This window comes from Hippocampus guttulatus, chromosome 17 (assembly GCF_054856545.1).
Source record: "Hippocampus guttulatus isolate MCC_2025c chromosome 17, RoL_Hgut_1.0, whole genome shotgun sequence".
NCBI lineage: Eukaryota > Metazoa > Chordata > Actinopteri > Syngnathiformes > Syngnathidae > Hippocampus > Hippocampus guttulatus.
Genome location: NC_141277.1, coordinates 5,306,843 through 5,322,810, shown reverse-complemented (window position 1 = coordinate 5,322,810; position 15,968 = coordinate 5,306,843). Strand labels below are relative to the sequence as shown.

At 45.3% G+C, this 15,968-nt stretch overlaps 3 protein-coding genes across 6 annotated transcripts; 1 reads left to right on the top strand and 2 right to left on the bottom strand.

The window, feature by feature from the left end:
• Nucleotides 1-315: 315 nt before the first annotated feature.
• Nucleotides 316-8,482, bottom strand: nln (neurolysin (metallopeptidase M3 family)). Of its 2 annotated transcripts, XM_086134586.1 has the most exons (13): nt 8,343-8,482; nt 5,380-5,615; nt 4,898-5,046; nt 4,712-4,819; nt 4,312-4,414; nt 4,041-4,204; nt 3,630-3,765; nt 2,428-2,794; nt 2,137-2,338; nt 1,732-1,918; nt 1,528-1,656; nt 1,220-1,356; nt 316-900 (listed from the first exon to the last, which is right to left on the bottom strand). In XM_086134586.1, exons 2-13 carry the CDS (start codon nt 5,597-5,599, stop codon nt 751-753), a joined length of 2,052 nt encoding a protein of 683 aa, XP_085990712.1. In that variant the 5' UTR covers nt 5,600-5,615; nt 8,343-8,482; the 3' UTR covers nt 316-750. The 2 variants fall into 2 exon arrangements, with proteins under 2 accessions (XP_085990712.1, XP_085990713.1); XM_086134587.1 differs by lacking the exon at nt 8,343-8,482 and having other exon boundaries at nt 4,898-5,017; nt 5,380-5,509.
• sgtb (small glutamine rich tetratricopeptide repeat co-chaperone beta) lies at nt 6,592-10,164 on the top strand. The gene is made up of 12 exons (XM_086134594.1): nt 6,592-6,692; nt 7,307-7,419; nt 7,480-7,583; nt 7,703-7,778; nt 7,897-7,996; nt 8,068-8,172; nt 8,297-8,435; nt 8,582-8,644; nt 8,729-8,766; nt 8,847-8,930; nt 9,107-9,226; nt 9,303-10,164. The coding sequence occupies exons 2-11, from the start codon at nt 7,320-7,322 to the stop codon at nt 9,216-9,218; spliced, it is 921 nt and encodes a 306-aa protein (XP_085990720.1). The 5' UTR covers nt 6,592-6,692; nt 7,307-7,319; the 3' UTR covers nt 9,219-9,226; nt 9,303-10,164.
• A 50-nt stretch (nt 10,165-10,214) lies between these two features.
• Nucleotides 10,215-15,837, bottom strand: trappc13 (trafficking protein particle complex subunit 13). 3 transcript variants are annotated; one of them, XM_086134591.1, is made up of 13 exons: nt 15,710-15,837; nt 15,134-15,202; nt 14,758-14,857; nt 14,338-14,422; nt 14,132-14,259; nt 13,846-13,918; nt 13,625-13,669; nt 13,512-13,529; nt 12,322-12,455; nt 11,890-12,088; nt 11,029-11,129; nt 10,795-10,942; nt 10,215-10,491 (listed from the first exon to the last, which is right to left on the bottom strand). In XM_086134591.1, the coding sequence occupies exons 1-13, from the start codon at nt 15,753-15,755 to the stop codon at nt 10,399-10,401; spliced, it is 1,239 nt and encodes a 412-aa protein (XP_085990717.1). In that variant the 5' UTR covers nt 15,756-15,837; the 3' UTR covers nt 10,215-10,398. The 3 variants fall into 3 exon arrangements, with proteins under 3 accessions (XP_085990717.1, XP_085990718.1, XP_085990719.1); XM_086134592.1 differs by lacking the exon at nt 13,512-13,529; XM_086134593.1 differs by lacking the exon at nt 15,710-15,837 and having other exon boundaries at nt 15,108-15,202.
• Between the last annotated feature and the right edge of the window lie 131 nt (nt 15,838-15,968).

Below are 15,968 nucleotides of genomic sequence, written 5' to 3'. Positions count from 1 at the left end.
CCTCCAGTAAACAGTCGAGCGCCGCGTCCGTCTTGCTGTCTGCCCGCTGATTGCTCCGGCACGAAACCTCACACATCCATTGTAAACATGCATGCACATTATATACCCAATTACGCAAAACAGCTGAAACATCCATGTAAAAAAGATCATAAATATGTCAAAAAGGAGGTAATTATGTTTCAACGACGTTCTCTCGGAAAGGTCCACCAAATATAATAAAACTAAATATGAAAATAAATGTATTCATTTAGAACTTAACTTAATTACTCTTTATGAAATATGCTTTTTTTTGCAACAAAAACTATACAGTATACAGTATTTTTCGTAGTCGCCGACAAGCTTTTGGGATGTAATGGCGCCCACCAGTGGACGATTTATCTCCTGTAGTCTTTGCCATCATTGACCTGCATGACCCACTTTCCAGGGGTTGAAAGGGTATGAAGATGAAAGACAATCAAGGGTCTTCATTGTCCTCATGCGTTTTTGTAAATACTTTCAGAGAAAACTATGTTTTTGTAAACCCAAAGAAAATCTTTTCAATGTGCTTCATTAATATCAAAGACATTGTAGTCCTCAAAGACCAATTGTGTTCTTTGTAAAGCTTAAAATACAATCACATCTTCAAAAGGTTTTGCAAACATCATATGTAAACATCAAATACAGTATAGTTTCAAATGAAATGCACGCATACACAAACACGCACACACACACACACTCACACACAATTTGGGTACTTTAAAAACTTTTGCATCACAATGTGGCGTTGGAAGGGCTTATCAGTCCCTTGCACTGGAAGAAGGCGTCCTGGCATGGCGTTCGGCCAAGGAAGCTTTGTAGCATGTCCATGCCATCTACTGAGCCTCCCGCCTCGAGGATGATGCGTCTGTACTCTTTCCCTACCTGTTTGACAAGCAGACAATGAATGAAGCCAACATTGATTTAACAAGGGGGGTGGGGGGGGGGTTCGTTTTTCACATAGGGACAGGTAGTTTTTTTTTTTGTGCCTTAATAAATTGCCATTTAGAAACACTTTTTCACACCACTATAGTCTGATTATTTGATTGAAAAAAACTAACCCATTAGATGAGTTGTCACTGGAAATTGAGCCACAATTTACATGTACCAACATTACCGAACTCGACACGTGTGGTTTTATGCACATCAAAGACAATGTAGTGTTCACTGATGTCCAAAATGAATGTTTTGGATTGGTACCCACTTTCGGGTTGAGGATTCCTTCCTTTTTAAAGCGGCTGAAGTAGATGTCCATGGAGTAGACCTCGCTCCACAGGTAGCTGTAGTACTGGCCGTCGTATCCTCCTGCCAGGTGGCCGAAGCTGGCCATCATGTTGGTGCCTGCCATCACAGTTGGCAGAGGTACTCACACTCTGTACTTAAGTAGAAGCACTGATATTAGTTCGGAAAAAAAAAAAAAAAGAATTCTGGTCCAAGGGGATGTGGAGATTCAACTCCTTCAGTAAAAGGTAAAAAGTACAGACTGAAATAAATACTGAAGGAGACACAGACCTTCTGTGGCAGGAACACCCATGATATCCTGGCATAATTTTGCGAACACTGCGGCCGAGTCCGCAGCGGAGTTGGTGTGGAGCGACTGGTCCACCTTACTGAGGACCACCTGACGCAGGTTCATCAGCCCTGAAAAAATGGCAGCGCAGACGTCAAACTTTGTGGCGTTCCCGTCCGAGTTTGCCAATCGAGGGTGGTTCCGACCCGTGTTGGCCACCCTGGACGCGATGAGTTTGTCGAGCAGCGGCTCCGGGATGGCCGAGCCGTCCTTGTAGTGGCGGGACATCCTCCTCAGGGGCTCCTTCTCCCACACCCAATTCTCAAGCATTTGAGACGGAACCTCCACAAAGTCCGTCTCCACCTGCGTGCCGCTGAATTCCGAAAAGATCACCTTCGCAAGACATCAAATGGAATTTAGGAGAGAATTTGATTCACCTAATGGACATGTTTTTGTAATCATCAAAGTCAGTATGCAGTTGTCAATGACTTAATAAGGTAAGTTCTTCCGTAAATATCAAACATCCACAGTCTTTAACAACCGAAAGCACCGGTGTCAAAATCGAGGCCCGGGGGCCTGATGTGGCCCACAACATCATTTTATGCACTCACCTTGGAGCAAATCTCATGCATGACGTGTCCAAACTCGTGAAAGTACGTCTCGACCTCGTGGTGCTGCAGCAGTGAGGGCAGACCCCCGGCTGGTTTGGTGAAGTTGGCGACCAAAGCGGCCGCGGGGAGGAGTCGCCCTCCTTCGGCGCCCTTGCACCCGGGCTGCAGGGCGAAGCACGCTGCATGGCCGTACTTCCCCTCCCTAGCGGGAGAGGTGGGACTTAGTCACATGCAGTATGCGTGAAAACGTGATCACTTTGGGAAGGAACCGGATGAGTGTTGAGGTCCCACCTGGGGTGCAGGTCCAGGTAGAAGCGTCCCATTTCCTCGCCGGTGTCGGCGTCATGGGCATCATAAACGCGGACGTCCTTTTGCCACACGGACGCCGGCAGCACCCGGCTGAAGCGTAGCCCCAGCAGGTCCCGGTAGATCCCGAGGAGGCCTTCTGTGACTGCGTCCAGCGGGAAGTACTCAAGAAGTTTGTCCTTGTCGACGGCAAACTTGCGCCGCTCAACTTGGTCCATGTAGTAGGGCAGATCCCACGCGTTCAGACGCCCGTCGAAACACCGACCGCTCGTCAGGCACTCGCACTTCTTCAACACCATCATGTACTTCCGCTCCCGTGCGCCCACCGGCTCCAGAGTCTTCTGGAGGGCATCTAGGATGGAGAAGGGTACGGGTTTCACATCAGTGGGGTTCGAGATCATTTTAAAATTGGAGTTTAGGTGCTCATTTCAACCCCAAAAAGGGTTTCAAACAAGCGCGAGGGGTTCAAATGAGGGTTTCAAGACCCTTGTTGGGGTTTCAAATAACGTTTCGGGTTTGAAATTAGGGTTCCAATCTCGAGGTAGGGTTTCAAAGTATGGTTTAAAAATAGTGTCCAATTAGGGTTTTAGTGAGTTAGGGCTTCCCAAAAGGGTTTCAAACAGGGTTAGTTTTTGAAGACAGCTTTATTGTTTAAAGGTGTCAAGACTGTCAGGGTTCCAAGACTCTGTCAGAGTTTCAAAGTAAGGTTTCCATCCAGAGTCTGGGTTTCAAACAAGGGTTGGAGATTCACTTTAAAAGTTTCGGACCTCTGTTGGGGTTTAAAAGTAGGGTATCAAATAAGGGGTAGGGCTTCAAAGTACGGTTTCTAGACTGTTAGTGTTTCGAATAAGGCGTAGGGTTTGAAACAAAGGTTAGGATTTGAAATTAGAGTTTAAAATGAGCTAAGGTGAGAAATTAGGCTTTTAATACAGAGGTAGGGTTTCAAGAGAGCATTCGAGCTTCAAATCACGGTTAAAGTCTGTTCAAGGTTTTTAAGTTCGTTTCAAATTAGCCGCGGTTACTGTTTTGAAGTTTGGGTTTTAAGTCTAGGTTCAAATTTCAAAGCGGGGTTTCAAGTTAGGGTTGGTGTTTCAGTTTGGGAGTCAAAGTCGGGAGTACAACCTTTAAGTATTTTAGCACGCGAGTGTTTAGTTTAAGGTTCGTGAGCTAATGTCATCATGAATTACTGAGGAAGGCGTCGACGTTGGTGACATTCTTGGCCACGTTGACCTCCAGCACGTAGTCGGCGTGGCAGCTGTAGCCCAGCAGAGCTGCCAACTCGGCACGCAGCGCCACCAAACGTTCCAGGATGATCGTGTTCGCCTGCCAGACAATTCACATATGGATAACTGGGATTAGAGATCCACAATGGCGTTTGAAGCTGGGTTCGGTTTCAGAGTGAAGTCGGCGGGTCTAGGGTTTCAAGTCGGGGTTAGGGTGTCAAGACGGGCGTAGAGTTTCAAACAAGGGTTTTCAAATGCCTGGGTTTTGGTTTCCAGCCAATTTCAGTTTGAAGACCAGATTACAGGCTTTCACTGAGTCGGGTCTCTAGTCAGGATTAGTTTTTTTCCTTTGGCTATTTGCCGAACTTCTGTTACCTCTTTGCACCTGCTGTGAAACGCCGTCTCCATCTTCCGCCGTGTCTCGGGATCGCGGCAACGTTTCATGACGGGAAAATAGTGAGGATAGGCCAGAGTCACCTTGTACACACCGGACGCCTCGTCCGCATCCAGACCCGACAGAAAGCTCTCGGACATACCGTCTAGGCAGGGCAAAAGACAAGTCAAGGCACCGTAAATGTGTGTGTGAAAGAAGTAACGTGTGTTTGTATGAAGTGTGTAAGAGCAGTGTGTGTGCGCGTTTACCGACCCAGCTGCTGCCGCGAGACGAGCAGGAACGTGTTGTCCTCATTCAGGTTCTTGTTGAACTCGATGGAGAGCTCGGAGATCAGCTTGGATGTTTTTTGGATTTTCTTTGGATGACAAAAAAGTCTCAAAGAGGTTAAGGTTTCCAAGTAGGGCTTCAAGACAGCGTTGGGGTTCCAGGTCGGGGTAGGGGTTTCAAATGAGCGATAGGGTTCTAAAAGGGGATGAAGAGTTTCCAATCTGGGATAGAATTTCACATTATGGTTTCAACCCTGGGGTAGGGTTTTGAAATTAGTTCACGCTACAAGCCTGGAATTAGGGTTTCAAGACACTTTGAGGCCTACCAGTCAGGCCGAAACCAATTTTGTAGAAAGAAGAACAAGCAGTCTGGAAGATGGCGTCACCTCTCTTGTCTCTCCACACAGATGTAGTCCGTTCCGCCTGCCCGACGCCACCAGTCGCTGCAAGAACCGTTTTTCCTCCTGCGACACGTTTTCGTCCGGGAGCTTCTTCTGCTCACAAAAATGCAACGCGTGTCAAGGGAACGTCGCGCAACTCGACAGGATTGACCACCTTAGGGGCTTGACAACCTGCAAGGCGGCGATTCGGAGGAAGACGTCGTGCCTCATGCTCAGTTCCACGTCCAAGTGGCAGAGACGTTTGTCGGCCTGGGCGCTGGCCAATCGAACGGCCCGACACGGGCTCACGTACTGCGGGAAGTCCAAAGCGTGACGGCGCGCTGGGGACAAGCGACAGCAAGCCACAAGGAACACTTGGGGAAACCTGCAACGTTTCGACTCACCCTCAAGTGTGTTTCGGCGTGTGTTTAGTCGTGTTGTGTGGTGTGTCTTGTGTACGTGTGCGTTGTGTAGTATGTATGTAGGTATGTAATGTGTTTTTTATGTAGTGTTTTATATTGTGCGTGTAACTTTTTGAACTGGACCAAAATGGGTTTTTTTGGGGGGGGGCCGGGGGGGATTCTGATATTTGGCAGAACCAAACTACGATAACTGCCCAATTAATTGAAAAAATATAAGGTAGCAGAACACAAAAGTAGCATTCGTGGGCTGACCTGCGTAATCGATCTTGATGTTGGCGAGTGCCCTCAGCGTGTTCTCAACGGAGACAGCGTCCACGCAGAGGCGTCCAATCTCGTCGTAGACCTTAGTCACAGTGCCGATCAAGCGTTCGGTGTCTGCGGCGATATCCTCTGGCGACCGGTCCCACCTCAGCGGGATACTGTGAGTGTAGGCCCGTGCGGGACGCTGTGCCGTGCCGTTGAGGATAGTCATTCTCCACACGGGGTCTCTGCACAGAGTGACAGATGCTCCGCTCGCAAAGGGTTATGGTGCTCAATGGACGGACAGCATATTTCTGGAATGTCACTCTCAGAATTCTTTCCGTGCTAAGCGGCGACCGATTCCCCCCGCCGCGATGGGTCGGGTTGCAGTCGGACATCAAGGAACACGACACCTCGCCAGGACTGCAAAAACTTAAGAGGCGGTCATTAAAAGATGACTGCTGATTAATTGCAACGACGTGTTTACAACAAGCTTACACACTCGTCAAATGATTACTACTGATCATTCCTCACACGCTACATCACACACCTCATAATAAGCACCATATACGCACCCGCACACACTTTGGCTTTAACCTTCAAGCTTGCTAGGTCATGCTAGTGTGTCATTCTACGCTGCGCGAGTGCATGTGTGTTTTATAGTGCGTGTTTAGTAGCTCATATTTGTCAAGTAGCGTGCATGTGTTGTGCAATGTGTGCACGAGGTGGATAGGTTTGTCTGTGTGTAATGTCTGTTATCTACTGTAGCATAGTGAATGTTGTGCAATGTGTAGTGTGTGACGTTCAATTTTTGTGTTGTGAGTTATGTAGTACGGTATTTGTGTTGTGTTGCATTATTTTGTGAGCACGAGCAAAACTCGTAGTTAGTGTGCCATGCAATGTGTAGCGTTGTGCAGTTTGTTTTGTTGTGCAGTGTGTGTAAGCGTTGTGCATATTGTGCCAGGAGGAATACAACATTTATAGTATCCTAAGTAGTTACTCTGTTATGTAGTGTGTGTTACTTTGTACGTGTGTTGTGTGTTTAGTGCAATACGGCAAGTAGTGTGTCTTCAGTATTTTGTGTGTGTGTGTGTGTGTGTGCACGATGAGCATAATTGAAAATGAAAACATAAATAAATGAGAAAATAAAACAGACGACTTTTCAGGCCGTCGTCGCGGCAACAGTCGCAGCTTGTCAATCACGCACTCTATTTCGCCGTCACTTCCGGTATGAGCGCCCGCGCACGTGCATGCGCACGGGAGAACCAGGCTCTCTAGCAGTCCCGGGCGCGAGTAACAGCGACTGCTGAGCGGCCACGGCTCGGGTAAGAGGATGACGCAAACAACATCTTTTGACGTGATTTCATCAACCATGCTGACATTTGGATTTGTTTTTCGCTGCTATGCATTCCTTGTTCGTCGTGTGACCGTCGCGTCGCGAAGAATCGTGCTCGGCCGAGGCAGAGACGCCCATTTTAGCCATTGCACTTGGCTAAAAAGAATTGTGCATCAATCCTAAAATTACATACGATTCGGTGACGTCACAACCCGTGTGTCAATACTCGCCGAGAGGAAGGGTAGGCTGCGGGTGTGTGTATGCGTGCCGCACGTGACCACCTTTCCCGCGTGCACTGGTTTTCACCTGCTACCTTTGACGTCATCACCACGTAACCAGGATCGTCTGTAACCATCATTACGTTTAATTGTGCTTATGGAGCTAAACTTCAGTAGTATGGCACACTCAGTGTAAATTCTCTCACTTTGAGACAGTTCAAAATGATTGAGGTAGTTATGATGTCATTGAATTAATTTCTTTCCCGTGACGTCACACACCGCTGGACTCGCCCGCCATGTTGGAAGTCGAATTTGAAAAAGTAGTTAGCAGCGAAACTCGCAAGTTATCATCAAAGTAAAATTTGAGGTGTGTGTGTGTGTGCAGTTTGTCGCGAAACATGGCAGTGGAGAAGCGCCTGGCGTTTTCTATCATCCAGTTCCTACGGGATCAGACACATGGCGGCACATTGAATTCCGACGAGCAGGAGAGCCTTGAAGGTACGGTGGATGCCTGGTAATGGTGGTCAGAACCGGCATGAACGTCTGCTTTTGTCGCAGTTGCCATCCAATGTCTTGAGACCACCTTTAAGATCAGCGCTAGCGACAGCCACCTGGTGGCGCCGCAACCTCTCATGGAGGTCTTCCTCAACTCTCTGCTCAAGGTGAGCGTCTATTTTGTTTCACATTGCAAGATTCCGTTGCCGGGATGTTGGCGATACCAATGAAAACCAATCATCACCACCACTCGATGACCAATCGTTTGTCATAATATTTCCCTCAGAACGACAACCTGAGCTTGCCGGCGACGACGCCGTCGCCCGAAGATGCCGAACGAGCTGAGCAGCTCAAGAACGAAGGTGAAAAGATACAATTTGATTGGTCGACTGATGTTCCAACCCATGCGATTGGTCTGCATGCATCTGGAATTGACCATTCAAAAAGGCCAGTGCTATGTGACACAATCGTCTATTTCAGGGAACAATCACATGAAGGAGGAAAACTACCGATGCGCAGTGGAGTGCTACACCAAGGCCATCGACTTGGACCTGAGGAACGCCGTCTACTATTGCAACAGGTTTTAGCCACAAGTTACGGTCACGCTCAGGCTAGGTAATGCTAATTAATGCTAACGCTGTGGTCGTGCAGGGCGGCCGCTCACAGTAAATTGGGCGACTACACGGAGGCGACGGGCGACTGCGAGCGAGCCATCGGGATCGATCCCAGCTACAGCAAAGCATACGGCAGGATGGGGTAAGTCAAGGAAAAAATTACACGTCCCCCAAAAAGGAACATAAATTGTACACTTAAAAATAACATTAAATCACAGGAATAAAATTTTTAAATGAACCGTGTTTGGGATTCTGTGTGCTCGCAGCCTGGCACTAACAGCCATGAACAAATACCCCGAGGCCATTTCTTACTTCAAGAAGGCACTGGTGCTGGACCCGGACAATGACACTTACAAGTCCAACCTGAAGGTGGCAGAGCAGAAGCAGAAGGAAGTTAGCAGTCCCGTAAGTGCAAGACAACTTAATACAATAATTATAAAATCTAACAAAATGTAAATAAAATGCATAAATAAATATGTCATCTTTTTCTATGTACGTTCTCATTTATTTGTTGCCACACTCTTCCTCCTCCTCATGTCCCGTGTATGTAGATAGCCGCAGGTTTGGGATTCGACATGGCCAGTTTAATCAACAACCCTGCCTTCATCAGCATGGTAAGCGCAGGTCTTCCTTATACGATCGTTGCGATTGTCACAAAGCAAAACAATAACAGACATGCTTTCTTCCTGTGTCGGTAGGCAGCCAGTGTGATGCAGAACCAACAGGTGCAGCAGCTGTGAGTGTTGGCGCTAGCTCCGTCTTAGCTTTGAGATGAGCTTAGCTTTTCGCGTCTCACTTCCTCGTCGTCATTGTCAGAATGTCGGGAATGATGGCCAACGCTGTGGGAGGACCGGCCGCCGGAGTGGGAGGTCTGACAGACATTTCCAGTCTGATTGAAGCGTAAGTACAACTTCTGGACCAATAAACACTACCTCTACAGTCACGTAGCTAATTAAAATAAAAAGATAGTTCCAGAAATAGTACCTGGTAGTTCCAAGAGATACTAACTGTGGATGAATGGCAGGAACGGGACGACGCCCTCTCCCCAATAAGTGTTGCTTGTCCTTTTCCACCAGGGGGCAGCAGTTTGCCCAGCAGATCCAGCAGCAGAACCCTGAGCTCATCGAACAGTTACGCAATCACATCCGGAGTCGATCGTTCAGCGGCAGCGCCGAGGAGCACTCGTGATGCCTCAGGTTGGTGTGTGTGTTCGATTACCACATGTTCAGCTTTTTAAAGATCACCCCCCCCCCCCCCCTTCCAAAATTACAGCCACACCAAACTGAGCCAACTCTCCTACGCTGGACCCCGTGAGATAATTGACAGCTGTATGGAAGACATGACATGAGTGCAGTGGCACTTTGATTTTTGACTTGTGGATTTTTTTCCCCTTGCTTTGTATTTTGCAAACCAAAATTTGAGACACAAGTAAAACGAACGGGACAAATTATTCTCGTAAATCAAGGTGCCACTGCATCACGTGAGGTCTACTGTTGCTTTTTAGTCATGTGACTGACACGCCTGCATTGTGACATTGTCATTGCACTTTAGCGCCACGAAATAAGGAAAAAAAAAGAATCACGAATAATGAACACTTAAAAAATGCATTTGTGTATGTTGTATAAATGTAAGGTTGCTCCTCCTGCATGCTTTCAAACTGGTATTTGGCATCAGAAGCTTTATGGAAACTAGCCAGCAAGACCAACAGTGGGCTAACTCCATTTTGAGTCATTTTGCAGGAAAGTGATGTGAAGTTTTATGGCTAGTGCATAATGATTGCCAACTAAAGGTTTCGTGCATTGCTGGTCCAAGTCCAAACAATTGTCAAGTCATTCACTTTTTCATGAAAAATGACATTCACTGAAGCTAACTGGGAGATGGACCGACACCCAAGCTTCAATCTTTTTTTTTATCCTGAGCATAATATTGGGCTCCCATTTGTCAAAATTGTGACGAAACTTTAATTTAGACCTATAGTCATCAAGAATTTGCACCCTTTCTCAAATTTCTGCACTTACCTCAAAATTGGACAAAACATGGAGTTAGCTCATTCTAGTTTCCAGCTGCTCAAATCAGCTCTGCTGGGCCAGGAAGATGCTTCCTTCCAATAAAAATAAAATGTTATGAAAACCAACTCTTTTGTCATCTTTTACAATATTGTTTAAAAGACAGACCTCTTATGAATTGCATTTAAACATCTCCGCAATTCGGCAAGTTTATTAACACATATTCACATTTTCAAAGAATCTCATTATTCACAACCATTTCAATGAGCATTAAAACACAGTGTGCAGTGTGAAGCGCACCATCAGTCCATTGTAAATAAAGCTGGTTTAAAAAACACCCCAAAAAGTTAAAAAGTCAGTCGCTAGGACGGACAAACCACGCACACTTGAGCCACGTCGTCGTATTCGTACGTACGCTTCAGGAACGAGTCTGTAAGCCTCAGACCGGAAATAGTCTGAAACAAATAAAACAAAACCAAAATGTTTTTCCATATCCTTGATTTCCACCTTCGGGTCCATGTACTAGTACACTTTTTATCCTCACTAGCAAGACAATTCAGCGCAATCACTAGTAGAACAACGATACCAACTAGTGCCACTTTTGGCTTCCTCGTAATTAAACCTGACAAGTGAACTACTGCACCGCACTGGTCACACTACAAAGCACAACTTCTAGGCATGTCTCAGTCATTAGGAGACTCCTTATCAAGGATACGGAATAAATGCTCAAATGGTTTTGCATACGAGTTGCACTGTACCTGGAGTCCCTGGACAGACGCCAGTAGCGTGAGGGGGAGTGAAAGTGACGCCCCGGGGCTCAGCTTGCCCAGAGGTCGACCAGACACGCCGCACCAGTGGACGGATGCAGTGTTGATCATGTCCACGAGAAGGTCCATGGTCCTTTCGCTACACACGTGCACACACAAACAATCCCGTGTGAGTTTTGAGGAGGTGCGAGGTCAGATGAAGTTGCCCGATTGTTGTTTCCTGACCTGCAGTTGGTGATTTTACATCTGATGTCAAAAGGTTCTTCCAGGCTGACCGTGTCGGGAATGACCTCCATGGAGAGGCGAATGTCTCCATAGCCTGGAGCCTGGCACACGCGTTTAGTATACAATTAGACAAATGATAGCCTACACTGAAAGTACACAGGCATGAGAAACATTCAATAGGATGAGAATAGGGACATTGGTGGTGAAGAAAATGCGAATTATGATGAAAGCATGCCAAATGAGGGAGCTCAATTAAATCGGATGAAAATGTGCTACGTCAGAACTGTATCAAACATTACATATCAGTGTTCGTCCGTGTGGAACATCTAAATAAAAACAAATCAATGACAATCTATGTCGAACTGAGGGGAGTCGGTTGATTTAGTCAGGCCAGAGCCTTGTCTAATAAAACGTGCTTTGCTGCTTCCTTGTGGCATCTATTAGGCAATTATACATTTTGAGTCCTTTTAGTCCTTTCGTATTTTTTAAACTTTCTAACAGAGTATTTTGTTTTCTTTAATTGCCATTATCTTTGTCTTACGTTGTAATGTTAACACATTAAAATGAATAAAATTATCATCTTTTTGACCATTTTAAATGCGCAACCGGCCAATTAAATTGGTTGGCTGTGTTACCAGATAGGCCCTATTAAATTTGCGACATTAGGTGAATAAATGATTTAATATGGCAATTAGAGGTGTACAGGCATGAACTATGATGTAAATGTGCTCCATTAGAGGTATTTCCATTAAATACGGTATAGATATGGAACAGGGTTGTAGAGTTTTATTAGGATAAGCCCCTTGAAATGTTTCATCTGGTTTTAGGGGGTTGGGTTGGGGCGGGTCGATTGGGGAGTACCATCCTCTGCAGCTGGCTGGTCTGCAGACGTCCCCGCTCGCCCAAGTTGGTCTTCCACACGATGTCCAGTTTTCCGATGACGGTGACGCCCTTGATGACGCCGGCCTTCTCGGCGTACTCGGGCTTGGGCGTCAGGCAGTAGAGGTACTGGCGCGTGTCCATGGGCTGCAGGTAGGACATCTTGCCAAACGTTGACACCCTGAGGAGAAAGGGACCAAAAAGAACAAAAATTCAGACAAGGTGATTACTCCACTTGAAAAAAAATCTGAAAATACAATTTGATGCAGTTGTCCAAGTAAAAATTGACAATGGAAGAAAGGAAAGATAGAAAATGACAAATAGGAACTGAATCAGCACCAGTCTCTCACCCTCTTTAAAACACAAGGATTTGTATTTCTACTTCAGTGAGGCGTGTCAGTACTTGAGCCGTACCCGTGGTCTTGGTGCGTGACGGTGTTGAGCTCGGTCACGTTGTACATCATGGACGGCTCCAGCGACACCTTCTCCATGAACATGGGCGATGTGGTGATGTTCTGGATCTGGGCTTCTAGGAACACTTCGTCCGTCTGGGGCGGAGAGGGCGGCATGCAGACGGTTATGGGGAGGCAGAGTCTCCACCACGGATTCGGGGCGGGTGGATGTATATTTGGATGTTTTGTATTTTTGTGACCTTCCAATGTTCAGAAAATAATAAACCGGGTCAGCTATAAAATCATGTGATCGACCCCAATTTCCGATCACGTGATCGGAATGGGACATCCCTATACAATAAAGTACTCCTTAATTCAGTTAATAAGTTTGATTGTATTGTGATGGGGAACGTTTAACAAAAAGAGATTTATATTAGGCCCGATGTAGAAAAAAAAATAAATCATGACATTAATCCATTTGCTGACGATGGAAATTAATCATCTGGTGCTATAAATATACTGCCCGCTAATTTGAGAAGTTTTCATTGTTTTTATTTATTATGTGTGATGATTGGGTGTTTGTGGTCAAAAGCAGCAGTTGATCGCAACATTTCTCAGCCAGTTAAGATTAGCTCATTAGCATTAGCTCATGCCACCAGCTGCCACCGACTGAGGCCGCCATGACGTTCCATGCAAAAGCCGGTGTGGCCCACTCCCTCCTCACACACTCCAGATTGTCTTTATCATCAAATTTACAATTATTCAGATCTTAGAATAGTGATTTAAATTCAACACATTGAATTACACTCAAGTGTACAAACACTCACACTGCTCAACACATTTACACACACACTCTCTGACAAACAAAACGTACACACACACACACACACGCAAGTATACATAAACAAACTCAGATACACACGCACAGACTCACGTTTGCTCGCAATCACTAACGCACAGACATACTGGGCACACACACACGCACGCACACAAAAGCACCCCGTGCAAAAGGAAGTGTGGCGAAGGTGTGTGTGCAAACAACAACAATGGGAAGCTTCCCAATTGTGCTCTTCCAGCTAGCAGTTACTTCAATTTAATAATAATAATAATAATAAAAATTCAGTAGAATATTACTGCCATTGTTGTTTGCTTCCACCCGCAAGCGGCGTGAAAAAGACAGGCGATGAGAACAGAAAAAGGAAAGCAATTTACCACGGAACTGAGGTCACTCTAATGGAGGAAATGAACATAAAAGGACACAATGAACACATGCCAAACGTGATGTAGGCTAACAAGCGAATGGACTAACTAGATGGGGAACGTACCTCGGCGTTGTAGAACTTTGTCTTGACGTCCAGGGGCTTGAGGACCTGATTGAAGAGAGAATGTAGACTGAACGTCTCCATCGCTCGGCAGCAGAACAAAAAAACAAAAGAAAAAAAAGAAAGAAAGAAAGCATGACGGTGCAACGAAGGAGTGTTCCGTTGGGTGCTTATGGCGGGCGCTTATGACATGCCTCAAGGACGCGTTAAGTGAACTGCTTCACCTGGAATTTGAAGAACTTGCGGAAGTAGAGCTTCTCTCCGTACTGTGTGGTGTAGCTCACGGCGCACACCAGGCTGCAAACAAACACAAGGGCCACCATTTAGCGGACGCAAGTGCAACAAAAAATGTGTAGAAATCACACCGCCATGCTTCTAAACATTTTTTAACCCTAAAAAAAATCCAAAAAAACCCGGACAAACCTCAGATCAGTGTTTTCCGCAATCAGGGATGCCACCACCCAAAAAAATATTTCTTTTTGAATTGTATATTAAGGCCAGATGGCTCACATGTGCGTTCCGATCTCTTTGACTTCATGGTGGATGACATCATCGATGCAGCACTCGGGTTTGAGTTCAGCCACAGTTGAGTTGGATGCTGACAAGTTGAGTCTTTGAGAGCTGGTCTGCAAGTCGGCCTACGGAGGAGGACATGGCACCGATGGAGGTTGAGGAGGATAATTGCTTCATCTTACCCATTCTTGCTGTTGATTTACCTTAACCAGAATATCCTTGACCACCTGACTGCTGTCATTGTGCACGCTGATGTAGCTGGAAAAGGTCTCACCCAGGAAGATGTTGCTACCAGGAGATGACAGGAATTTGATTGATATTTTCATTTTTAAATTTTAATTGAATGAAATGTTTACATAGAAATCCAAAGGAAATAAAATAATACAATGAATTAAAGTAATTAAATACAAAATAAATGAGAATACAATAAAAAATATTAAACACCAACCTAACTTCAGTTGAAATTTAAAAAAAAGAAATACAACTTCTAAATAAACCTAAATTGAATTAAAATCATTTGAAAAACTATGTTAAAGACTAGTTCAAAATAATAAATAATACGTAACAAAAATTCAAATCTAATCAAAATTTAAATGTCGTAGGTAAACGTTTGGATGACTCACCCAAAGTTCTGCGGCAGTGTGAGCATCTCGCCCAACATGAGTGTCTCGGCGCCCTTGATGGTGGACGGATCGTCTTGCATGAGGCGCCCAAAGAGGTCACCTGTCGTTGCAAACCACAAAGACAAAATGAGGCACACATGATTTGATGTAAAAGAATTATTAATGTGGGATTTTTTTCCCCTCACTGAATAAATGCACTTGAATCAATGGTTGGGAGTTTCCTCTTTTTTGTAATTTTGCTCCCATATTTTTTAGGGGGCAAAATAAATTACTGTAAGCTAAAGAACACATCTTAATTGTGAGTGCCAATAGGTCCGGAGGGCACTGCACATTCAAATGCATTTGCATGCCTTGTCAAAGAAGGTGTAATGATGACCTGGCAGGTCTCGCTCTTCACATGTCACTGGCAGATTGGTAAACAGAGTTGGTTTGGTCAGTCGCATTACTGGGAAAAAACAAAGACATTTTTATGCATTATTATTTCCATATGTACCCTTCTATTGACCGGGACAAGGAGATTGTTTGTCTACAGGTGTCCTGCCATTGGCTGGTGACCAGTCCATAAGCACAATTATGAAGATCAGCGCAATATAAAACAGATGAATAGGGAATGTCTCTATTGCGAGACAAATAAAGGTTTTCTTATCTTAATGATAGTTTATTTTTCTGTCGCGCCTGTCAAGAGAGCCGAAAGGACTGTGTTAATAACTATTGCAACGGACGAAGCTAAAAATGATGACTTTCTGCCAAATTGAAGTGTCAGCACACCATAGCTCACACGCATAAAATATCATCCCGTCATTTAAGCATAAATGTGTACGTAGATAAACTATAATTAGAGAGGTAGTAGGTAGCACCAGATGACTAACACCAGTCTGCTTCTACGACGTTTAAAACTAAATTTCCCAATTAAAATGTAAATATTTAAAGTACTAAATGAGTTTCAAAGTACCTTTTAATGCGAGCAGGTGTTCCTGTTTGGCCTGACTTACATCCATTTTGAAACAAAACGGCTTTTATCCAGGGACGCTAGCCCCGGATGAAGCTAACAGCTGTGACGGCAGGCTGGTCCACGTGACCGGATATACGCATCTTCTTCTTCGTTAATTGTGGTTCAGTGTACACAATGCTGCCCTCCACAAGAGCCGAACGGGTACTACAACTACTTCTATTACTACTACTACTTCTACGACTACTACTTATACTACTAA

Bases quoted from the DNA above. Each gene is read 5' to 3' on its own strand.
- nln (XM_086134586.1), bottom strand. From the start codon at position 5,599: ATGACTATCCTCAACGGCACGGCACAGCGTCCCGCACGGGCCTACACT. The intron at 4,820-4,897 runs GTTGTCAAGCCC...TTTTGTGAGCAG, and splicing joins TCCGAATCGCCGCCTTGCAG to AAGAAGCTCCCGGACGAAAA. The intron at 4,415-4,711 runs GTGACGCCATCT...TGTCATCCAAAG, and splicing joins TGTGTGGAGAGACAAGAGAG to AAAATCCAAAAAACATCCAA.
- sgtb (XM_086134594.1), top strand. From the start codon at position 7,320: ATGGCAGTGGAGAAGCGCCTGGCGTTTTCTATCATCCAGTTCCTACGG. The intron at 8,645-8,728 runs GTAAGCGCAGGT...CTGTGTCGGTAG, and splicing joins ACCCTGCCTTCATCAGCATG to GCAGCCAGTGTGATGCAGAA. The intron at 8,931-9,106 runs GTAAGTACAACT...CTTTTCCACCAG, and splicing joins ATTTCCAGTCTGATTGAAGC to GGGGCAGCAGTTTGCCCAGC.
- trappc13 (XM_086134591.1), bottom strand. From the start codon at position 15,755: ATGGATGTAAGTCAGGCCAAACAGGAACACCTGCTCGCATTAAAAG. The intron at 14,423-14,757 runs GTGAGTCATCCA...ATCTCCTGGTAG, and splicing joins ACACTGCCGCAGAACTTTGG to CAACATCTTCCTGGGTGAGA. The intron at 11,130-11,889 runs GTACTCCCCAAT...CGCGTGTGCCAG, and splicing joins CCAGCCAGCTGCAGAGGATG to GCTCCAGGCTATGGAGACAT.